The following is a 24,844-nucleotide window of genomic DNA, read 5'->3' on the forward strand; positions in this document are numbered from 1 at the left end:
TTAATATCTTTGACACATTTTTCCAAATCACTTTTTAGAAAGATTTTGGTCACATATATTTTCATTAGTGAGGCTTCTGTGCATCCTAATAAACAATAACCACTAAAATTAAAAAAATAAAACAGGCTTACTAATTTCATAGGGAAATGTCCTTTTATCATTGTTACCTGGCTTCGTTTAGTAGGAAGATGAAGCATTTTTTCATTCGCTTAGTATTTATTTTCTGAACAGTCTCCGAAGTGTTGATCTCATACCCCTATCTGAAAAAAGTTTATTTTCCACATATATATATTCACCTATGCAGTAATGTCCCAAGGTATGTAAATTATATTTTTGAGATGTTTAAGGGACAGGTTAAAAAAGTAGTTCCAATATTTTTTTCAGACATACCCCAGAGATCACTTTCAGTCCCTGATTGTGTCTACCCTATCCTGGTCTTTTCAAATTCTGTGCTTTATTTCTACTAGAATTTTAATGCTTTCTTTATGTAATAGGTTGGCCAAAAAAGTTCATTTAGTTTTTTCCATACAATGGTTCAAATAGTGCTTATCTGTCTTTAAATTCATTTGAAACAATTTTATTAGATTGTATTGTGACAGTTGTCATATCAGCATGCCTTTTTTAAAAAAAATCAAAATTGGTGAATTTTTATGCAGCCATATTAATTTGAAGACAGAAGAATATACACAACACTTTTGGCGCATTGTGCTTTATTATTTCAAGAAAGGTAAAAATGCAACTGAAATGCAAAGTAGGATTTGTGCAGTGTATGGAGAAGGTGCTGTGACTGATCAAACATGTCAAAGTGGGTTGCAAAGTTTCTTGGTACCATTGACATTTGGGCCAAATAATTCTTTGCTGTGGGGCTGCCTTCTGCATTGGAAGGTGTTTAGCAGCATCCCTGGCCTCTACCCACTAGAAGTCAATAGCAGGAGATAGCCAATATACTCAAAATGTCCAAATCAATAAAGTTATTGGCAAAAATGAAAAATGTGTCTTTTGCTTTACAGAAAAAACTAGAAGGATTTTTTGGTCAACCCAGTATTTAAACAACCCTTATTGTTGGCCCTTTGTTTTATTTGCAACATGTATTTTCCTCATGTTGTTTTTAAATGTTTTAAATGTTGTTTATGGTGATTTTTGAGACCTGGGAATTTAAAAGGATTGTAGTGGTTCACTATCAGTCTTTCCTGTTTGGATTTCCTTTTTATCTCTACAAAAGCCTTTCCCAGCCTCGGGTCAAATAATATTCACCTTTATCTTCCTTCAGTAGGCTTATGGTTTGATTTATATCTTATGGTTAACTTCAATTCATCTGCAGTGTTTTTTAGTGTGTCCTGAAATATAGATCTAACTTATAATTTACCCAAGAAGATTCAAAACTTTTTTTTATTCAAAGGCAGCCAATATAGTTATTGGTTTTTGCAGGATTCATTGCAAAAACAGCTTGTACTCAGATTTACAGATCTCTTTTGGGGTCATTTACAATGGTTGGGGAAATACCTTCCTTTGGAGAGATTTTCCTAAAAATTGTTGCATTTGTAAATCTTTTAGAGTAATTATGGCCATCCACGACCTATGAATGGTGTACTTTGCTGGAGTCAAAAGTTCATATAAACATTCCATTATACCAGGGCTGAATGTTAATGTTTTGATTTCGGGCAGAGACAGCCTGTCTGTAGTTTAGGTCTTGGAGACTTGAAGGTATTTTACAAGCTGGGTATGCTTGCATTCCCCGTCAGTCTTATCTGTGTGGAAGAGCATCGAAACCAGTGAACAAACCAATCCTGTGATGCTTTTCAGATTGGTACTTTCAGTTAGAAGCCCTTGCTATTCAAATCGTGGTCTATGGACCAGCAGCTTTGGCATCCCCGGTAGCTGGTGAGAGAAAAAAGTGCAGAATATGGGCCCCCTCCTCTAGACCCACTGAACCATTGCCGGGGGATTCATACGGACATTCAAGTTTGAGAAGCACTGCCTCAAACCACAGAGACTTACTTGAAGTCTTTAAAAAAATACATCACATGCGGCTTTGAATTGGAATTGGAACTAGTAAGGCAGCTTGAGGGACGAGGCAGGCAGCCCATGTGCCTTCTCATTCGTGATCTCTACATCTTTTCAGTGTTTGCATTACTTTCTTTAGACAACTGTTTTTGTCCTTTACCTCAGCTACTGGTTTTTCATACATTGGCTTGTCATGGTCCAACTCTGCCTGTAACATCTCTGTCAGCTGGGATTCTTTCTCCAGTATAGTGGCATAGACAAGAAGGAGGTTTATATGTCGCTAACAAGATGTCCAGGGGATGGGGGGATGGCAGGGGGGCCCAGCATTAAGTCAGTGACTCTGAGATGACCTCAAGGGCTCTGGCAGTTCCCATCTTCCTGCTGCACCATCCTCAGGGGGTTGGTTTCCCTCAAACCTGTCCCCCAGCAGCTGCTGGATGGCTACTGCAGCTCTGGGCAACACGTCCTCACACAGACACAACCATGTTCAGAGGTGGGATGTATTCTTTTTATTTTTATTTAATTAGGAAAGTCTTTTCTCTGAAGCCCTCCTGCAGACTCCTGTATGGTCCCAGTGGTCAGCATTTGTTTACATGTGTATACCTTAACTGCAAGGGAGGCTGGGAAGCAAGTATGGATACTTCCATTCACCGGAGTGAGAGGTGGCCTCTTGTCAGGAGGGAACCATGATGAAGTGGGGGAAATGAATGGCCTCTAGGAAGACAGCACAGAGCAACTGCCACACATGCTTAAAGTCTGATTTTATTCTTTTTGACCGATAAATTCTTTTTATGTTTTATCTACATGAGTATGTGAGTGCATGTGTGAACTCAAATTCCTGAAGGAGAAATAGGATCAGCTTAGCTCATAATTTTTTAGCTAAGTCCTCTAGGCCTACAAAGGATGTTAAGTGCAAAAGAAATTGAAGATTTTTAATTTACATACAACTTCAGATTAGCTGTCCTTGCGTCAGGTGTCCACCTAAGAGCCAATCAGTTGTAGCCAGAGAAGGATCACATGGTAGGCAACGTGCTTTTCTCCTGTTGCTATTCATCGGGGTTTGTGGATCTTCAGGCACAGATATCAGCACATGTCATACCCAAGGAAAACAAGGGCTGCAAAGGAGGCAGTGGTGGATATGGGGGAGTGGTTGGTGGTTAGAATGGCATAGAGAGCAGACAGACTAGTCCTGGACCCCCATCTATATCTTCTCAATAGAGCGCTCCCGATTCCTGTGCATCAAACTCAGAAAGACTGTAGGTGGCTGTGCTGCTTTTTTGGTGGGGGGAGGGCTGGTTCCTCCTCTGCCAGGTGTTGGCTGGACACACTGTGCTGGGCAGGGCGAATACTCTCTGAGGGGACAATTAGAAACAAGTTAGACCCCTAAAGACAAAGCAGAGCAGGCCTGCCCAGGATTCAGTGTCCCTGGGCTGTGAGTGAGTTTCCAGGGCTCTGGGGCCTAAAACGGGGTTTCCCCTCCCTTGGCAGCCTGTAAAATGAGGAAAGGTGGGCTCCTGGCCTTGCAGGTTTGTGTGGCGCTCTGAGCTGAGGACATCCTTTGGGGCTTCAATCGGGAAAGGAACAGAAGGCCTGGATTCCCGTGTTCTGGCAGCAGTATCTCTTTCTGACTTCTGGGCCTCTCCCTGGGACGTTGGTAGAGCACCAGAGAGCATCATGTTAGGCTCCGGTGGAGGGGGTGTGTCTGGCAGTCTGAGTGAGCAGGGGCCAGGCCTGCAGAGAAGCAGCAGTGTGGCTGCCCTGTGCTGTGGTCCAGCACAGCAGTGTGACCCTCAGGAGCTGTCTCTTGTGTTTGGCAGACAGGGCCAAGCTCAGGGTCATAGAGGGTCATAGAGGAGGAAGCTGAGGCCCAGCCAGAAGGCTGAGGCATCTCTGCTATGGTGGGAAAAGAGCCAAGATTCAGAAAGAGGCAGCCTCCTTCCCCTCCCTGCAACCACTTCCTAGACCTGTGGTGAAGTGTGCAGTGTTGCCCCAAGGGAGAACATGGTCATTTCCAGTCAAGAGCCCCCAACCCCCTCCAGATGGTCCCAAAGTTAAGAAAGGAGATTGGTGCTTATCAGTGATGCTGACTGTGCCACCGGCAAGAAGCGGCTGGTGCTGCTGTGACCACTTCCAGGAAGCTGGCTGTACCTTGGTGATGGAAGAAGTGTCCCTATTGTTCTTCCCCATCTGCTCAGCTTAGCTGGGTGGAGGCTGGTCAGGCAGATCTGGGGCCAAGATGGGTAACAGAGGTCATACAGGGGCTAGTCAGCAGCTTCCGGTGGGCCCTGCAGGGCTGGGGAAACCTATCTGATGTGGTGGAGGGGAGCCGGCCTGGTGCACAATGGCGACTGGTGATGCAGGTCCCTGGAAGATGCCCATGAGATGCCAGAGCCAGCAGAGTCTCTGCATGGGGCAGCGTGGGTACTTCTCTAACAGTCCGGAACATACACTTCTCATCTCCTGCCAGGCGCCAGGCTGTCCTGCTATCTAATGGCATTGGATGTGGGTCTGGTAAATCCTTGGGGAAGACCCAAGGCTTCAGTGCCTCAAGATGAAGTACAAGGAAAGGCAGGCAAACCCAGCAGCAGCAGAGTGAGGGCAAACCAGGGCAGTGCCCAGGCTCCAGGGGGAGGGAGAGAGGTTGGCAGAGAACCTCCAGAGGGCTGTACTCTGCACCCCCCACCAGCCTCTTTGGAAGTGGGGTGCATGGAGCAGGCCTGGCCCCACAGCAGGAACCCAGGCCTTCCTCTGCAAGGTTGCAGGTGTCCTGGTCACTGTGCTTGGGCAGGGTGAAGAATGCATCAAAAGGCCTGAGCTCTACCACTTAGGTGGCTTTGGGTGGGCCTCTATTTCCCTCCTTTGGGACTCAATTTCCTTACTAAAAATGACAGATGGTTTGATGGTCTGTGTGCCCACACTGGCCAAGCAATCCAGTCCTGCAGTTTGTTGTGGGGATCTATTGAGCGACCTCCTTTAGGCACCTGCAGGCACCTGCCTTTGCCTTCCTCAGTTTAGACCTTGGTTTCCAGAGTGCAGACAGTTTAGAGAGCCTCTCCAGGTACATCTGCACAGTGTCGGGGCTCAGGGGAGGCCGGCACCTCAGGCACAGTGGAGGAGGGTGTCCTGAGTGAGCGACCTCTGGTGGCCTGGCTGGGCTGGGGGACTTAGGCCCCATCCAGGACATGTGCTTGCCTTGGACAGCCTACCAGTCAGTTCACGTGCCTTTAGTTACCTTCCTAACGAGTCTTTCAAGAAACAGAAAAAGAGACCCAGGCCCAGTAGGGCACAAGGCCACCCTCCTCATCAGTTCAACCACTTTGTCACCAATGGCGGCTTCTCAGCTCCCCAAACAAAGCCCAGGTGGTCCTGCCAGATTCAGCCTGCCATCTTTGATTCTGGCCAAGGAAGCAAATCTGTTTGCCATATTGAAAAGCCAGAGGAGTTGCTAAAAAGGTGGGGAGAGAAAGCTGGTTTTTGAATCATAAACTGTGAGCTTGAGTTTCTCATTGGATCTCTGTATCTTGTTCTCCACCCAGGGCCTGGAACAAAGTCTGGTCAGGATATATGCATATTGAATATTTTCATTTTGAAAATTTAGACAAAAGTTTCATAGGAAAACCTTTGTCTTTTAAAAGAGAGAAGGGGAAATTTGTTGCCTGGTTTAATTTTCAAGAACAAAAAAAGCAGAGCCTGTGGGAGCCCATTTCCAATCCGTTTCTTGCCCTCCATCCGTGACAGGTGTGAACTTCAGTGATGCTCAGAAAGTCATAGGTGTCAGCACTTTCTTTCCGGTGTTTGGCTCCCAAGGAACTCCTGCTCTGGGCAGGGCTGGTGTGCCTGTGGGGTGGGGTTCTCTGTGCGTGTGTGGAAGTACTGGAAGAAGCCACTAGGTGGGAGTCAGGGACAAATTCTGGAAAGTCTAAATAATAAGGAAGAAGGTACGGATGGGCTTTACATAAGAAAAATGCCTTTTTTTCCCCAGTTAAATAGATGGCATAAGCACCTTATTAGTCAAGCTGCTGGACAGTGCACCTGGGTCAGCTGGCGAAGACCGTTCTTTCCCATTTCCCTTGGAACCCAGAGGACAAAGGGCAGACCTGGGAGGCCCCCACTGTTTGTGGTCAGAGAGAGGACACAGGAGGGCTGCTCCTGACTTCCATTGTCAATGGCGACAAGGTCTGTTCAGACATCTTAATTTCAGTGCCTTTGGCTGGGGGCACTGTGAGGATGGCTCTCTCTTTTCAGGAGGCATTTCCTGACCCCACAGCTACCACACACTGCCCCGGGGAAGCCTCTAATACCCAGGGAAATTTCAAATACACTTTTCCTGGCACAGCACCCACATTGGGGACCTTCAGTCACTGAAGTTAGCAGTTTTATTTTTCCTGAACTTGGGCTTTTTCCTCTCCCAAAGTAATTTGTGCCCTACTAAATTCTAGAGATCTGGCTCTAGGCCTGACCTGAGGAGACTATTTCTGTCCCTAAGAACCGATGTTTATAAATGACCAAGAATGTGCAAACACTGGTGAAAGAGCAAATAAATCCTTCCCCACTCAATTTCCTGCCTCAGACCCCAGGGACACGGTGGGTGGTGTTGCCAGGTTAGCGGAGCTTGAGGTCTGAGTATGCAGACGCCCAGCCCAGAGCAGGCCTGACAGAGCCACAGCCCCAGAGTCTTCTGCCCTCTCCCCAGGCAGGCTCCTGGGAATTCCTGCCTTCAGGCAAACTGGTTCAGTACCCTGTGAATCGAGGAACTTCTGAAGGGGGTCTCCTACTCTAATACAGTCCCGAGACCAGCAGTGTGAGCATCACCTGGGAGCTTGTTCCTGGTGCAGAATTCCAGCCTACTGGGTCAGAATCTGTGTTTTCACGAGAACCACCTCCAGCCCGGGCGGCTCCATGTAGGTGGGGACGCACAGGCCTGGCCCAGGGGTCTGCAGTCCTTGGCCTGCCTGTGCCTGCTGCTTAGTTCTTTCGAAAGCCCCATGAGCTACGAATGATTTTTACATTTTTCAGTGATTGAGAGAAATCCCCGCCCAAGTATACTGTGACGTAAAAACGATGTGCAATTCTCTTTTCAGTGCCCATGAATAAAGCGTTACTGGGACCCAGCCACACTCATCGGCTTATGTGTTGGCTGTAGCTGCCTTTGCACTGCAAGTGGCAGTTGAGCGTGACACAGACCAGGTGGCTCACAGAGCCTGGCACATTTGCCCTCTGGCCCTTTACAGGAGAGCTGTGCTGACCCTTGGCCTGACCCACTTTGGAGGTGGGCTCCTGTGTTTGCACACCATGGGGACCTCGGGCTGGGTGGCCAGGACGCTGGTTTCCAAGCAGGGCCCGCTTGTGTGCTCGAAGGAGCTGTGTTCTGAGCTCGTCCCTCTCAACCTCCTCTTCTCCCCACTCCTTTCTGCACAGCAGGCCCACTGTGCGCCACACCTGTTAAAAGGTTTACTAAGGGTATCTTGGCACCTGTCACCATGGCTCAGAGGTCAAGGCTCAGGGCTGAGCTGGAGCTTGGGGTCCAGGTGAGAGGTCAGTGCAATGGCACATGACCCACAAGACCCCTCTCAGTCCACAGATGTGCCTGGTTAGATGCTACTGACCCCTGGCAGCTGGCAGGAGGCACAAAACCTCAGGAACCCCACCCCCCACTCATTCCCACACATACCGGTGATTCCAGCCAAGTAGGTGACTGTCCCGAATTGCCCTCCTAAGCCCTGAGATGAGGGGGAGGGTAAGCTATGTGAGCTCCCCTGTTCAAACCCAACCATTATGGCCCCTAGTTGTGGTTTCACTCCCCCCAAATTTAGTCTCCCCGTGTCCTGCCTGGTCGCCTCCACTGGCTGCCACATGTGCCAGGCAGTAGTGAGCTGAGTCTGCTTGCCAGTGAGTGAGTTGTTTTGGAAAGGCCCCGAGCGCTGTCAGGGTCACTGTAGTGACCCCTCCAGGTACCCTGTGTGGTTCCCGAGAACTTCCGTCTTCAGAGGTGGGTCCAGGGCCTGAGATTCTACCTCAGGGGCAGTGGAACGGAGGCAGAAATTCCACCCACCCCACCTCCACCCCTCCTTCATGAGGGCAGCCTAAACCTTTGGAATAACTGCTTAGGTCAAATAAACTCCAGGCTTCCAGTCTTTTGGGAGTCGTGGATCATTTTTGGATGAAACCTTTGTTTTCAGAGACATCGTGATTTATACAAATGAGTACCTAGTGCTTTGTGTACACTTTATGAACATTTCCAGGAGCCTGTCTGATGCCCCAAGCCCCTCTGTGGACCACTGAGAGGTGCCCCGGAGGAACGGCCTTCTGAGTCAGACAGTGCAGCCAGGGCTCTGCTCGCCAGTGCACTGGCTGGGCCATGTCTGGGCTGGCTGCGCCTGGGAGGTTAGTGCGTGCAAAGGTGCCTGCTGCTCCTGGTCTTTTGGAATGTTATTTTGTGGATTTTTTAGTGAATTACAAAGAAATAAAATGTACTTCGGTGTTTAAAAAAGTTGGGGGAGGCTGAGGTAAGAATTGCTACTTGAGGATATCATAAAAATATGTCAAGAATTTAGCTGCAGCTTGTCTGGATTCCTCCCTCCCTCCCCCTTTCCTGCCCTCCCCCTTTCCCTTCCCAGGGCCAATTCCTCCCCCTCCCCCTCATCATGCGTGAGTTGCGTTAATAGGTGAAATTGGCCCTGTCCACTCCTCTCCTAGTCAAGCCTCTTTGCGCTGGGACGACAGACCTTTAAGACTCATTTTCTCCAAGTAGAACTCTAGTCTTATCTTGCCAGTCTTACCATTTGCACCTCATTCTTTCACTCAGAAAAGGTGTCCATTCTTACTGTACAGCAAGAGGTGTGCTAGGAATGGAAGTTAGGGCAGAGGCAGGGCTCAGACACGAGCCCTCCAGCCTGGGAAAGAGGACAGATATATAAACTGTCAGCTGTGGTTCATTCAGTGCGGCAGGGCAGGTGGGGAAGCGGAGAGGCCTGGGGGTGCTGAGGAGGGTGCAAGGGGAGGGTCTGCCTCCTGAGCCAGCTCCCCATGGGCAGGTGGGAGGTAGCCTGGCTGAGAGGCAGTCATGTTGCCATGGGTCACCTCTTTCCTCCTCTCACACTGGAACCTCTGAAAGGCACCCAGCCTTCCTCCAGGGTGGTGGTGGGGCAGGCAGGGGCTGAGACTACACCCCGCCTCTCCAATGGGCCCCCAAACAGCTCACAGGCACCTTCCTCCCCGGAGGCCCAGGAATACCTTTGCCACATGCCATGTGGTAATTCCCTATTTTTCCCAGAGAAGGAAGTCAGTTTCATTTGCTTTGGATCCTAGGCAAATGTGTGAAATCTTCATTTGACTTTCTTAGGCTTTTACATAGAAAAAAAAAAAAGGAGGCCTATCTACCCCTGCAACCTTAGGGATGTTTATTAACACACACTACCACGGTTCTGGGTGGTTCTGGGTTGAGAACCTTGCCTGGCTGGGGCCCCGGCCACACCCTGGAATGGGGCCAGAGGCAAGAAGGGTGCAGAGCCCAGTGCAGGGCAGCAGAGCCTGCTTTTCCTTTCAGGCCCCGGATCTGGGTGTGTCTCCAGGAATTTACTCCGCCCCTTGAACCAGCTGCTGGCCAGAACTCTCCTCCTGTGATCTGTGGGCTGAGCCAGCCTACCAGGATGGGATCAGGCTGTAGGAGAGGTTTCTGCTTGGCTTCTTCTTTCAGGCCCTGCTTCTGGGCTGTGGGGAGTGTTGATGCTGCGCCAAGGGGCTTGCTGACCCCCAGTACAGCCTTCTGTTCAGGCTCAGTGCGTCCCTGGTGACTCTGGAGAGCACCAGAGGGCCCCTGCAGTCACAAGATGTGTGCCTGCAAGTCATTTACACAGCAGAGCTCAGAGCCCTTTCATGTAACCACAGTTCCCACTGCACCCACATCAAAGATGGCTTTTATAATCAGTCATAGCCAAAGGTTGCGTGTCAAGGGCTGGGCAAAGGAGAAAAGCTGCTGAAGGGAGCTCTCAAAGAAGACAGCAGAGTGAGGTGGTGGGGGCAGCATGTGGGGAGCGCTGGAGAGGCCCCTGGAAAGCCAGCATGTGACCTGCCAATAGGAAAACAGACGAAGCGCCCTGTCTGCCAGCAACTGCCTTCCTCAGGCTCCTACCCAGATCTCTCCCTACCTCCAGGGCTCCACATGCATCAACCTTACCTCCCTCCCTCCCTGGCTTGTGAGGCGAGTCTGGAGTGGTGGACAACCAGCGAGGCAGGCCTGGGATTTGACAGAAGATGCCCCACCCCACCCCCCAAAACCTGGCTCAGAATTTGGCCCCAGGGAGCCTGGCGGTGGTGGCTGGCAGCAGGCAGGAGCCAGACTCCCCCAAGTGGCAGAGGGCTCTGAGGTTGCAGCAGTTGGTCTCTGGTGGCTAGTGCCACCAGCGCCAAGGACAGCAGGCGCCCAGCAGGGCCAGGGACGCAGACCGGAGCTGGTTCTGAATCTGTTCTTTTTTGGAAACGATAGGCTCCCCTCAGGGCACAGCCAGGACAAGGGGTAGGCGTGGGCTCCAGGGTGGGGGTCAGCCTGTGTGTGGGAACCAGCAGCTCCTCCAAGAGCAGCGCTTATTTTTAGTCTTCTCCCCAGTCCCAAATAAACCAAGAGCAGCTGGGAGCTTGTGGGTAAATGCAGAGTGCAGCAGAGACAGGAAATCGGGGTCTGTCCGTAATGAGTTCCAGCCACTCCAGAAAGGGGAAGCCAGACGTGGAATTTTCTTCAGGACTGTTTCCCTCTGGCAGGCTCTGGTATTATCACCAAAAGAATGTTCGTGTGTGTGTGTGTGTGTGTGTGTGTGTGTGTGTGTTTACAACTTCTGTCCAAGTCTGTCTTTTCCCCTACCTTTGTGCTAGGTTGGATAGCTCCGCAGGCTCTGTATCTCAGCGCTGGTGCCCGCATGTGTCAGTGGGGGTGGTGGGGGAGGATACCAGAGCTGCACAGTCTGGGCTGAGCCCTTGTGTATCTGAAACTGCTTAGGGACAGGCTGGAGGACGCAGGCCAGGGAACTGGGGCAACTCGAACACAGCTTGACGTGCCTGAGGGGGAGGGGCAGAGACAAGGAAGAGAAGATAACTTGGTCTCCAGCCAGAAAAAGGGCTTTTCAACCAAGGAATCTAACTGCTGACATGGGTGCCCAGCATGGATGGGGACATTGATGTTTACAAGCATTTTGCGTGGCTGAAGAGGGTAAGTGAATGGCTGCTTTGTCTGGGTCTCCGTGGAGATCAGTGATGGAGAGACCCTTGGAGGGGGAGGATGTCAAGGAGGGGGGTGGTATTTGTCCTGCAGAGCCTTGTGTGGCCAAGTTCTTCATGAGAATCTAATTATAGACACCAGGGGAGAAATAGCCAGCTGTCTTTGTTTCTCCCCTGACATTCTGGTGAATGAGCCTCTGTCCGGGAAGGCCAGAATGGAGTGAGGAAAGTTAGTTGCTTTAACTTTGGCACTTAAAGTGCTACAGGTTCCAAACACTGTGCCCAACAGAAGGTGGTCTCTGCATTTTGTTCTGAGAACACCAACTGGAAATCGCTGCCTTTGACACTGCGATGCACTGAATTCAGAAGCTGTGGAGCTTGTTCTCAGCTCCGATGTCACCCAGTGCGGAGAGGAGTGAGCTGTCAGTCGAAACAGCTCCCGTGTTTCCGGAGGCAGGCCCTCTGGGGAGCTCTCTTCTGGATGCTCTGAGGCTGCAGGGATTGAGTTGCAAGTTGCTCTTGCCCTTTCTAAAGGGGACAAGTGTGTGGTGTGAGCAAGGAACGAATGAGTGCTGGGCGCTGGGGCAGCGTCTGCATTTCCAGAATGCAGGCTCTTACCTAGTTTGTGAACCGCTTGAAACTGGCTAAGAGGGGTATACATTTATTTTCACACCGAGGCTGGAGGTTTTGCAGGGGCAGGTAGGGCAAAAGCAGCTGACAGGTAAGAGATCTGAGATTGCAACTGGGGAGAAACAGGAGGGACAGGAAGTATCTAGTTCAGAGGGCCCTGACCCTGACACCCAGACATGAGGCCTGTTGGCTTTTGTGTGCACCCTCTGCATTGCGCATTGTGCATTCTGCAAATATTTATTGAGTTCTGGGTCCTGGGAGTCCAGTGAGCAAGCGGAACCAATCTCTGCTCTTGTGGACCTTCCTCTAGTGCGAGAGTTGGAGGTTAAGGAGTCCCAGTGAGTAGACCCCAAACTACTAATTGCTAAATGCAGTGAGGAAAAGCAGAAGGCCCGGGAGGGCTCTTGCAGACTGAGCAGCAGCTCACGGAGTCCTCTTTAGGGGAGTAACACTTCACTGAAACCTGGAAGAGAGGTAGGAGTGAGTCAGGTGAAAAACAGGATGAAGAACATTCCAGGCAGAGAGGGTAGTATGTGTAAAAGTCAGAAAGCAACAGGGAGTTGGACGAGTTTCAAGGGTGAGAGAAAGCCAGGGTGGCTGAGCTCAGTGACCGTGGGGAGAGGTAGGCGGATGCCAGATGCCACAGGACAGAGAAGGCCGCAGTGAGGGCTGTGGCTGGGCTGGTGTGTCTAGTGGGGGGCTTGTTGACATGTGATACACTGGGGGGACCAATCTGTGTTTTAAGAAAGTGACTCTAACTGTGATGTAGTGGATGGTGAGTGGTGTTGCGAAAAGTGAGGCAGCTGAGCAGAATTAAAGAACTCGGGGGCTTGTCAGGATCAACTAGCACAAACCCCTCATTTAACCAAGCCCAAGAGAGGCTAAGAACCTCATGGTTAGTAGTGTTACAGCTATTAGTGGTGCGGCCTGATCTTGAACCCTGTTCTCTGTCTCCCCATTTGGTTCTTTCTCCTCATCTCTTCTGCCAAATATGTAGAAAATTATTGGTTTAGAATCCAGCAGAAATCCTGTCTGTGCTCAGTCCCTGCTCAGCTTTGGGTTGGGGACGTTGCAGCCACCAGAGAGCGTGCTGAAGAGACCAGACATTTTGCATTTTGGCAAAGGTTTGCATCCATTGTCTTAAGCATTCAAAAAGCCTCATTAGGGGGAGATACTGGGTGTGGTGGTGGGGGGTAGATAAGAAGTACACTCCCCATCACACAGTCTTTATTTTCCTGTACCCAAAATGAGGCTTTTAAACCAGGAGGCCTTCCAGCTGTGACCTGCCTGGGATAGTGGGTGCCGTGGCCCAACCACGGGGGCAGATGTGAGGCTGCGCCCTGAGGAGAAGGTCTGTCTGTGGAGGAACTGATTCTGGATTTGCTGTCCCGAGACCTGGCCGTGAGCCCCGGCTCCCGCGGACAGTGGAAGTCTGCTGAGGGGAAGCTCTGGGTGAGGAGTCTTCAGACCCCACCCCCCCCCTTAACTCCAACACTAGGGAGACTCATAACAAAAGTTACTTTTCTTCTACTTTTAGAATTTTAAGTAGCATTCAAAAAACCAAAGCCCAAAGGATTGAATATGTCATAGGCAGTGTAATCAGAGTATCTTTACTTCTCTCTGCCTTAAACCCTATTGTCAGATTCTTCTTTTTAAAATCCCCCTTTAGATAGAAATACTTTTTAATCCTGTGACCCTGAACATAAGCTTCCAGCAGTTGCCCTTTATCTGGAAGAGAAAACCCAGGCTCTGCTGTTGGCTTGGACTTGAGATTTCTACAACCCAGCCTTAACTTCACCTTCTCAGTTTCATCATTTATATCTACTTTGATGGGCTCCCAAGTATACGCCCTCCCTTTTCTGAGCTTTAATTCCCACCCACTTCATCTGACTCCACAAAGCCCTTCCTTTCCCATCCGTCCTTTGCTGGCCTCATCCCTGAAGTGGACTCTTCCCACGAGGGCAGGTCCACAGTACTTCCTCTCTGCCTAGCTCACTCACCCCTCATCAAGCCAAGGTGACTTGGAGAGCAGGTTTCTCTTAGCCCTTGTTTTCTCGTGCAGAGGGGCTGGCTGTACAAGAGGAGGAGCCCGGATGATGTGTGACCTGGTGCACAGTCTAGGGGTTTTTGCCCTTTGTCCAGTCCAGGAGGCCAATGCCTTGGAGCAAGACAGGGTCTTTGAATTTTGGGCAATGCGGCAGATGCCTGAGGTCAGGGAGGCACAGAGCCTAGAGGGGAAGCATTTGCTCAGAGAAGAAACACTGTTCAGTGGCCTTGGGGGGCGGGGTGGATGCTGTGTGCTGTTAAGAGTTAAGAATGTGCTGTTTTAAGTAAGGCCTGGATGGAATCTTGGTTTTGCCACACCTATCAGCTAAGTGATCTTAGGTAGATTACCTCAGAAGCCTGGATCGCTTCATCTGTAAAATAAGGACCATAAGTGCCTGCCACGTACAAGTTCTGTGAGGCTCAGACGGGATACTGTATGCCAAAATGTTTAGCACAATGCCGTGAACATAGGAGATATTCAATAAAAGTTCATTATTATTGCCTATTACCAGGCAGGGCAAATTGAAAGAGGAACCAATGGGACCAGTTTGGTTCTCTGCTAGCTGTGTATCTTAGGTCATTCATTCCTTCAGTTCTCAGCCCCTTTTCACATTTCAGGTAAAAGGGTCAAACCAAAGCATCCTACAGACCTATGAAAAGCATCTGCTATCTGGCCCACTGTGAGTAACGAGAGGCCCCATTGGCTGTTGGCTCTGGACAGCTTGGCTGTGGCTACTGAATGAAAGCTGACCAGAGCTGGTCCTCCAGCTCCTTCCCCAACAGACAGAGCCCAGGGACCATGTAATCTCTGCCATAAGTGTCCAGAAGGTCGTCTGCCCCTCAGCTGTTTGATTCCTGACTCACAGACAGCTCGTACCTGCCCTGGGAGATCAGCGGCTCTGACCTACTACATGGTCATGACAGAGCCTCTAAAGGAGCTCCAGGCAGGCTCATTTCCCAGGGACAGAAATCCCACCACTGTCAGCATCCGCACACTGTTGCTGGCCTCTAGCACCCTCGTCTTTAAGCCAAGTTCCAATCTAAAGTCACAAAGACAGTGGAATCGCCCATGGGTCCTCCATGCAGCTGGCTTGGGCTCTGCCGTAGAATGTGGAATGAACTCGAGTGGCTCCTGTGAGAGTTCATTTTGTGTCATCTGGTGCTCAAATGGTTGATCCAGTAGCCTGGCTACTTGGGCCAGGAAGCGGCACAGACAAATAGACACCCAGGCACCCTAGACACTGCTTGGCCTCGACTCACGTCCAACTGCTGTGAAAGCTGGAGAAGCAGGTGGCAGCTCCTGTGAAAGCTGCTCCTACTGGCCAAGAGCACGAGTCACGGATCGAACTAGAGTTCATATCTCAGCTCTGTGTGACCTTGAACAGTTGATTTGACCTCCCTGAGATTCAATTCCCTTGACTTTGAAATTTGGATAAATAATGCCATATATGTAAAGTGCTTAGAGAAGGTCCTTCATGTTAGTTAAAGTGATGAGGACCTTGACCGTCGCTGCAACCTTTGGTTGCTTTGGAGCCATGCGCCCAACCTTGAGAGAGTTTGCAAGACCACGAGGAGAATGCAGTGGGTATGGCTCCCGAGGGTTCTAGATGTCTGTGATTTCCTATAGGTACCTCCCATTTTTAGCCAACGCATCCAACATGCTCACCCCTCCTATTCCCCTGTATAGTTTAGGAGCTAGAATTCTGCCATCTCTGACCTCTAGCGCCTGTGGCTCCTGTCTGTCAGCTCCTTGGAGAGGCCCCCAGGCTTCTTTCCCAGCAGGATTTAACACTGTGGCATCATACCAGAGTCACTTCCCGAGTAGCTGGTAGAGATCCGGAATCCATGCAGCTCTGGGCAGTTCTGTGGCTGGCAGCAGCACCTGGGTACCGTGACTCATCCCGCATTCTTCCCTTCCCCAGCCTTGCTCTTTCTCACCTTTCCATTTGTCCCCCACACTATACTCCCCTCTCAACTGATGTCACCACCTACTTGACTGAAAAAAAAAAATAGCCACACTTTGATGAGTCTCTCATCTTCCCTTTTCATCACCACAAAATGAAACTATGTTCACAACAACTGTTTTTTAACCATCTTCTCTTTCGTGGGCCAGGAGTCCCTTCTCTCGGCCAAGGCAATCCCACTGTCCTGTCCTCCTGACCCAATCCTGTTCCACCTCCCCTTGTTCCTCTGATTTTCTCTTCCTTCAACTCCTCCCAGCCCACCTTTCCCTTGCCCTTGGCAGAAAATGCTGCCTCTCAATTCTGAAGGAAAAACAAATCAAAACTATCTCTGACCCTTGTGCATGCCTTTCCATACCGACTTACGGCTTGCATTCCTTCTACTGTCAGGAGTCTAGAAAGAGCAGGTTAAAAACTCACCATCCCCTGGTCATTCCCAACCCCCAGCACACTGGCTTTGTCCCTAAAGACATCTTTCAGATACTTTCTGCAGTGTTGTTCTTACTATCTCTAGTTCCCAAGAAACCTTTCCCATCCATTTCCCCCTGAATTCATTTCCATTTGGGATTCTTGGAGAGTCCGTGGCATTCTTGTGCCACCAGCTTTCCACTGTGGCCATCACTTAATCCCATATTTCCACCTATGGATCTTTCTCTCAAGCCTGTTTGATCATTGGCTTTTCAGATAGAAGGTCCAGGCAGTCCAAGAGGCACTGGGCAGTTTACTTCTAATGCCTCAGGTGAGCCAGAGCAGTCATAGCATGCCCTCCATCCCCAACCCCAGTACCCGATGCTGCCCCTCTGTCTCCAGACATGTTAATAATGAGTCTGTGTGTCTACTGGATTTGGCAAGGTGAGGCAAGAGCATCACTCAAAGAGCCTCCGTTGTTACTCTCTACCTGGCTTTAATCCCACCCCTTCACAAGGCACCGGCACATGTGCCAATGCCACTTCTCCCACAGCCCCGTGCTGTGGGTGCCTCCTGCATTCAGCTACTTGATTAAGAAACTGCATCAGGAACTAAGCTTATCCAAGGCTGTGATCTTGGATGAAGATCTTGGTAAATCGATTGCATTTCTGTCACTCCATATTGCCCCAGGATGGTCAGTTAGGAGCCTTCAAGTGCATCACAGCCACAGCTTGGTTGGAGAATTAGAGACAGACTGCCCTCAAGTTGTCCTTTGTTCTCTGTGAGTTCTGGGAACTGGAATGTCTGAAGGGTAGTGACTGTTGTAGCTTCACGGAGAGCCTGTCTGTATTGGGAAGACTCCAAAGATGCTCCTCTCCCATTCCCCTGGGAAAGTGACTCCTTAGCTTTTAAGAGTTAATCATTCAAGTGGTGACTCCACTATAAAGCCTCTCCTGTCCTTTGAAGGTGTAATCGATTCACCCTTATGCCTCTGCTGCTAGCTCATGTACGACTCTGTGGCGGTACTTGTCACACCTCCTTGTGAGACTTTAAAGCTTTCTGATGGCAGGGGTGGAAGCGTTTGTTCAGCACTGAATGTGCTGCCTTGGAGGTGTTCGGGAATATTTGAGTCATTGAATACACAGAGGAATAAAACAGCTGTGTGAACGTGGGTCGACCAAGCTAATTTGCTTTATGAACTTGGCTTTGCTATTCCGTGAAGGTGGGCATTCAGGTCATTTGACACTGACAATCCCACCAGCAACACTTTGTCTCCACTTACATGTAACTGAAACCAAGAAGTGGAAGGCATAAGAAGGTCAGGGTCAGGAGGGGACGTCTCTTATTGGACTCCTGGTAGCTAAAGGTCTGATTGCACATCACTCACACTACATTTGGGAGAAACTTTTTTAACTGTGTCAAAGAGAGTAGATTGGCTTCACTATTCCTTGCCTAGAACAAGTGGAACTGGTTCTGGGAACTGTTGGTTTTATAACAACTGCTAGGTAGCCCTTAAATCCTTAACCAGAGATTCTAGGGGAGGTTTTCCTATTTACAAGCACCTGCCTACACTCACGCTGCTTGGTTCCCTTGGTGATAGGTAACCTGAGCCACGTAATGGGAACTGAGGGTAGCTGTTATGATCCACTTATTTCCAGTCTTTTATCTTTGTGGTCACCTTAGTTTCAAAGCGTTACATTTTTCAGGTTTCCAAAAAAGCTTGGTACGGGAATGATGCTTCTGAACTTGATGTGTAATTAGACACATCGTCTTAAAGGGAGAACCATCCAAGGCTTACCCAGGGCCAAGGCTTACCCAGTGCGCTGTGTTCAAATCTCAGTGTATTTTCAGGCAAGGAGCCGTCATATGAAATGACCTGAGTGGCGGAATCCTGACAGGACTGGAATCTATATCTTATTAGAAGCACTGAAGAAAATGACTCTTTACCTGGTGGGGGCTGCAGGCTTTGAGACCAGAAAAAGGAGGGCAGCTGTGTTTTTGAGGACCCCAAGGCAGGAGTGCCGAGAAGCAGCTGTGGCTCTGAATAACGAAGACGCAGGATAGTTGGAGTGGTCACACTGGGGAGCTGCGGCCTGAGGGTTTTCCCACACTCCATGCTTGCATACCAAAGGACACCCTCATGGGACCCCCGGCCTGCCCCACTTGACTGTTCTTCAACCAGCTCTTTCCCCACATTCAGCGAAGTGCACTGCTGATGGCCGGCCGGTCTCCCGGAACGTGCCGGCAGGGAGTGCTGCGGGATGCCCTCACCCTCAACCCCCGAGTGTACCGGAGCACGTGTGGGGGCCGAGCTCTCCCGGCAGAGGCCGGTCCTGCGCCTGGGGATTCTGCGTGGGCCCTGGCCATGGCAGCAGGCAGCGTGCCATCCAGAACTCTGCAGAGATCTAAGATGGCTCTCCCTTGGCCATGCTCCGTGGAGGGGCCAGCCAGGAGTGAGCAAACATCGTGGAATCTGACCAGCCACGAGAGGCAGAGGGGGGTGGCTCTGAGGAGGCTGTGGGGGGTGACTTGGCTGGAAAGCTCATGTTTCACCCAAGTTTGACCCGACTTCTGGATTGTAACAAATAATAATGCAAGTTGTGTGATTGTTCGTCACTAGCATTGATATCCTCCATGTGGCTCGTGACGAACATGTGCAATATTTATAGTATGTTGCGAAGTGCTTATAAAGGGGAAATTGTGGCCGTGTAGATGTGACTCAGAACACAGGCATCTTTTCAGGGACAGTGGAGGAGTGAACACATCCCTGGCTGTCCCCGGCCGGCTGCGCTGCAGGCAGTCCCAGCGTTCTTGGCTGACAGGGCTCGGCATTGTCACTGAGGCCGCGTTTTATTTTTTCCAGCCTGAAGCTGCGTTGGGTGGTTTCCTGTGGGTTGTTTGTGCAGATCTTTATGTCTGATCAGAAATGCCGCCTCCTTTTGCTCTCTCACACAGAAAGAGTTAATTAAAACTGTCAGCACAAGGGATAGATTGCTTCTAACGCTACTTTGGTCTTTGGCCTTTGTCCTTAGGCCATTTAAATGGTTTCCGTATTTCCACCGTCACTCAGAAACTGTTTATATTACACAGAGGAAATATGAAGAGTCTCCTGCTGCAGAGAGCACTCTGCACTGTTATTCCCACGTGTTTTGTGTGTATTGACCTAAGGGACCCTCTCTGTCGCCCTGTGAGGTAAAATTTTCTCTATTCAAAGGATGGGGCATCTGAGTCAGGGTGGCCTGCCTGAGGTTGCACAGAGTTCGAGCCATTTCTTCCTGCCCTTGTTCTGCAGAGAAGACAACCTGCAGCCCTCCCCCCGTTGATGCCCATGGGCCTGTTGAATCTTGTGTCTTTTCCCCATCTTGTTCTACATGGGAAGTTAAGAATGGAGGCCAACAGGTGGAGGATAGGAAGCCGTCCGTTCCACACACAAAGGAGACTGGGTGCCTGTTTTGTCCCTTGCACCCCTCACGGACACACCCTGTGTCACAAAGTAGGTCCCCATTAGCCCTTGATAGTTACCCTGATTTTAATAATAGTTGGCTCAGAACTGATGCCATCTTCAAAATTGCCAGTTCAAGCAAATCAAGCTACAGTAGGCAGAATTTCTTTGTCATTTATTACTATATCCCAATAGCAGGAATTCTTTCTTGTAAGTCTGTCTCCAAAGGAGTAAATTTCAGTCAGTTGATTGATCAGTCACCCTTTAAGATAAATGCATCAACCTGCACTTTTGGTTGCAAGTAATAGAAATTCAGTTTGAACCAGTACAGGCCGAGACGGGACTAACAGGGGGGGCAGGGACATCTCTGCCTTTAGACAGCATGAGCCAGGGATGAGAAGGCCACCACCCTCTGTCTTTTCTTGGCTTTCATTCACTTCTTTGCATGCTGGCTTCATAGTGGACTTCTGCAAACCTGCTTCCTTCACAGGGTTAGGGGACATGGCCCCTGACAACCTCAGAGCCTTCTAGCCCCTCCACTGCCACCTTCTGATCCCAAGTATAAAAATTCGGAGGAAGGATTCCAACCTGTCAAGCTTGGAGCAGGTTATTGGGAGGTGAGGGTTATCTCTGAAATGATGACCGACCTCACTTCCGCCATGTGGTCCCAGTCAAGGTGATGACCGCAGCCTATTGTAGGCAGACGGACAATAGATTTCATTAAAGAAGGGCTCAGAAGCATTGGTCTGTATCGGTCTTCTTCATTCCCTTTTTTCAAAGAAGAAATTGACTTGTCTGAGCTTCTCTGTAACTAATGGTAAGGCTTCTTTTGGGGCCCTTAGGCATCCTTTGATAATCTCATCTCTAATTAAAATGCAGTGGTTCCCAAGATATGGAAACACACTTTATTTCTTGAGTCTGCTAGCATCCAGCCCTCAGTACATGAGGAACTCACTAAGAATAAACTTTTTACACTCACCCATGGGAAGGGTGGGGGCTGGACTCAGTTTCAATCAGGCTCCTGTCCTTGTGTGGCCCAAACTGCCCTTTACGTGGAGGCTCTGCCCATGCTGGGATTGTGTTGGTCTGTCCCACCCTTCCTGGGATGACGCAGTCTGCTCCTCATCCTCTCATTGCTCTTCTGACCACCGAGGCTGGTTCACTGTCTAGGTCAACTCCATGACCCCCAACCAGAGAATATCCTGCAGCTGCTACAGCAACCTGAAGCCTCTCCTTTCCAGATGGCTTAGAAAATAGCCCCACCTTACACTGTTGACTGCTGAAGCTGTGCATTAGGCCTGCGTCGTCCTAGTGGTGATAGCATTTTGGGTTTCTAGAAACAGACCCATAATCTGCAAGTGTCGAGGCACTGTGTTGTCTGTTCCTGAGGACTCAGCAACTTTAAGGCCTGGGGAAAGCCTTGATCTGATAGTTCTGGGCTGTGTTTTATGTTTGCCTTCAACAGACCTGGGTGGTAGAGGCTGGATTCCTTGCATTCAAGATTTTACTCATCCTCTTGAGAGCAAAGTTTCGATAGAGGAAAGGGTGGTTTAGCTTCAATGATGTTGACTGAAGTTTCCGAGTTGTCGACAGTGCACATATAAGAAACTCCCCGCCCTGGTTCAGTGTTGTGATGTGCGGGAGGGAGTGTTTTCCTCTGAGGTATTCATTCTTCAACTGGGATGCAAGAGGGAACGGAAACCTCAGTCTGTTTTCTCCACCCCTGAAAATCACTACTATGTGAGTTCTTTGACAGAAGCGTTTAACCTACTGTTAAGAATTATTTCTCTCTCTTTTCTTGTAAGATTGTGAGGAAATGTAGATTATAATTATATCCTTAAACACTAGTCAGGGAATGTGACCATTCAAGGACTGGAATATTGACTAATATAACAACAATAAACTGCTATCAACGCAAAGAAGCCAGTTGTGATTGTTAAGGCCCTTTGTCTATGGTGTGAAAGGGCTTCTATAACAATGCACAAGATGCAAACTGCAGAGAGGCTGGTGAAAGGCAGTGGTGTGGCAGGGGCCTTGGGTCCTGTCTAGCTTGTGCCTGGCACAGCCACCCTAGTAGGTGTCCCCTGGGCTTCCCCTCCCACTGCCTCTGCAACAACCAGCCAGTGCTTCCTCCCAAGCGAGGCTTCTGGCTTCAATGCAGAATGTATGGTCCCTGCTTCTGTTTCAGGGCCAGGCTGTGCCACCTGCCCTCACCTAGGCAGTGCTTTGGGGAAGGGATGGGACGAGGGAAGCAAGGAGGTTCCCTTTCTTAATGGGGGGGGGGGTGGTTGGAAAGCCCATTCTGAAGGTTGGAATGTGGGGAAATGGACTTAGGAGAAGGGGAGCAGCTTGGGTCCCCTGTGCCCAGGTTCTTCTCTGACCCCTTCTTTTGTAATCATGACTTTCCTTTGGGGTAGAGGGTACCTTCCTCATGAACACTGGGGCATTGATTCCTCTGGAGTAGCCCAGAGTCCCATGATGGTCACTTTCCCATTTAACAGTAAGGTCAACCTTTTCAGACTGGCAAGCCGCTGGGTGGCCTATGGTGGGCCTCTGGTTTCGGCCTTGCATTCAGCATAGAGGAAGGGAGTGTTTGGTGGCGTTGGTCCAACTCTCTTCCATTAGCAGCTGTCTACCTTCCCCGCCTACAATCAGGTCAGACACACCCTGAAGTTGACTGCAGCTCCTGTCTCTAGCTCAGGGCATTTTATAAGATTCTGCCTCTTCAAGGCCATTTCAAATCTTCCCCCTTTCCTCTGTTTTCCATGGTTTCCAGCTGCTTTCCATTTACTGTGTCTTCTCTCTGCTTAGTCCTGTGAGATCCCTCTGGGTTATTTGGGTTCTTCTCAAGATGTCTCATCTTAGCTTGCTTCTCTCAGCTCTAGCTCTATAGATACACAGTGCACCAGCCTGGCTGCCAGAGACCTTACCGGGCCATGGGCTAGGCCACTTGTGGAAGGACCATGTGAGTAGATGAAGGGCCTTGAAATTGGCATCCCCTATCCTCTGTGCTCACTGTGATGGTCAGGATGGACCTCCATGCTGAGAGGTGTGCCTTGGGTCTGAAGAACCCTTGCATGAGAGTTAAGGGATTCCCAGATCTGTGTAGGAGTTGTTTCCACGTAGTTCCTTGATGAATAATACCAGCTCTCTGGTCTCCTCAAAGAGTAGAACCATATTGCTATTGGAGCCTTTGGCAGGCTCTGCCTCCAGCTAAACCAGACCCAACACATCCAATGAAGTCAAGCACCACTGGGTCTGCAGCTCCGCTGAAACCTTCCTGGCCAAGGGTGAGGTCATCCAGTGGGTGGTTTTGCCAACTCTCAAAGCACCACTTATCAAAAGCATCTGGTCATGTTCTCCTTGTAGTAGTTTTAAAATCCTGTGGTTTCATGTTTAGGTGAGTGGTTTTGCACATATAATCAGTGAAACTGTCCTCACAAATTGTACACTGCACTGGGAAGTTGGTAAGATGTTTTTCCCACATTTTAAGTACATTCTTTTTTGTTTTCTTTCTCTTTAGTCCCAGGTGAATCACCATAGTGCTGCTAGTAATGAAACATACCAGGAACGCTTGGCACGTCTAGAAGGAGATAAGGAGTCCCTCATATTACAGGTGGGTCCTCTTTGGTGGGAATCAGTACATCTATTACTTCCGACTCCACAGCTGCCCTAAGTGGGAGAGACGGACAAGGATTTTCTCTGTTGGATTTATCTTGTTCTCAAAGTGTGTGTTTTTAGAAAGGCTTTTCCTAAAACAAAGCAGAAAGTAACTGGGCACAATTTAGCTCTGTGGTCTTTAGCTCTTTAGGTCTTGGCTTTGGGGGCTTTGAGTGTATTCGCTTATTTACCATGGACTACCAAGCACCCATCTCTACACACTGGAAGCTCTGTGGCCAGGCTGATTAATGGAGCCTTGTCTCCTAGAAGTCCAGGAGTCTTTCAAGGATAATAAGCTGTGTCCTCATGTCACTAATAAAACAGAGCCATGAGTGATATAGGCCTAAGGGTACATGTTGATGGGATCAGCCCAGATAATCAGGAGGTGGACCTAGACTTATACATGGTGGCCTAGAGCTGGTAACATGGGATAATAAGCCTTTGATGACTCTCTGGCTTCAAAGAGACGAACTCTGAAACCTTTCATGGAGAAAGATAGTCAAAGGATTACTTTCAGTTCTGAACACATGCTTTCCTTGGTAGGCCATAAAGTTGAGCAACCTTACAAGAGGCCTATTGCTGTGGCAAGGGCCCTTTGCTGTGTTAGCTCTCAGCCGCATAAATTAAGCATCAAGGTCTGGTATGCATTGATGATTTGGAGAATAACAAGATTGATATCCCAATCCTAGCTCTTTAAAAGCTTGAAGGGTGGCGGACAAGACTAGAAGTGAATGGAAGATAGGGCGGGTAAGGTTCTGGGACCCTCTTCCCCAGACTGTGGGCTTTAGCCTAGAGCCAACAGTAGAGTTAAGGGGCAGAAGTAGGCTTTGGTTTTTTTCTTTTATTTTACCTATTTCTTTTATTCAGTTTACTTCAATTTATGAATGCGAGAGCAATAAATAATTATTTTGAAAACTTTGGAAAATCAAAAAGAGTTTAACATTTTGGCCTTTTGGCCTTCTTTCCCCAGCCTTTTTTATCTTGTCCTACCCCTACCTTTTATTTTTTAAGATTGATTAATTAATTAATTAATTAATTTATGGACAGAAAAGGAGGAAGAGAGGGAGAGAAACGTCAATTGTGGTTGCCTCCGGTGCACCCCCTACTGGAGACCTGGCCCACAATCCAGGCATGTGCCTTTGCCTGGAGTCAAACCTATGACCCTTTGGTTCACAGTCCAGTGCTCAATCCTCTTAGCCACACCAGCCAGAGTGTCCTACCCCTATCTTAAATAAGTAAGCTCAAACCAGTTACACAGTTTTACTGTTTTGCATCCTAGTTTGTTTTTTTCTTCACATCATTGATTTTGTTCATTAAAAATATTTGAGTGCTGACAACTTGGTGGACTCAACACTCATTTTAGGTGCTGGGGATACAGCAGTGAAGAAAACAGACTAAGTCAGTCCCTGTTCTCAAGCTTCCACTTATATGTGTGTGTGTGTGTGTGTCTGTGTGTGTCTGTGTGTCTGTGTGTGTGGTGTAC

General features: G+C 49.3%; 1 protein-coding gene across 5 annotated transcripts in view; it reads left to right on the forward strand.

Annotated features, from left to right (window-relative positions):
* PPFIBP2 (PPFIB scaffold protein 2) overlaps positions 1-24,844 on the forward strand; it is a 130,845-nt gene that overhangs the window by 46,983 nt on the left and 59,018 nt on the right. For 3 of the 5 annotated variants that reach the window (XM_037066984.1, XM_037066985.1, XM_037066986.1), the window contains exon 4: positions 23,225-23,317. In XM_037066984.1, the coding sequence (XP_036922879.1) occupies positions 23,225-23,317 (93 nt within the window). Of the gene's footprint in view, positions 1-10,679; positions 10,768-10,906; positions 11,207-23,224; positions 23,318-24,844 lie in introns of those variants that run through there. The other 2 variants (XM_037066988.1, XM_037066987.1) reach the window with 2 other exon arrangements.

Source organism: Sturnira hondurensis, unplaced genomic scaffold (genome assembly GCF_014824575.4).
Source record: "Sturnira hondurensis isolate 20B ecotype Veracruz unplaced genomic scaffold, ASM1482457v3 Scaffold0016915, whole genome shotgun sequence".
Lineage (NCBI taxonomy): Eukaryota > Metazoa > Chordata > Mammalia > Chiroptera > Phyllostomidae > Sturnira > Sturnira hondurensis.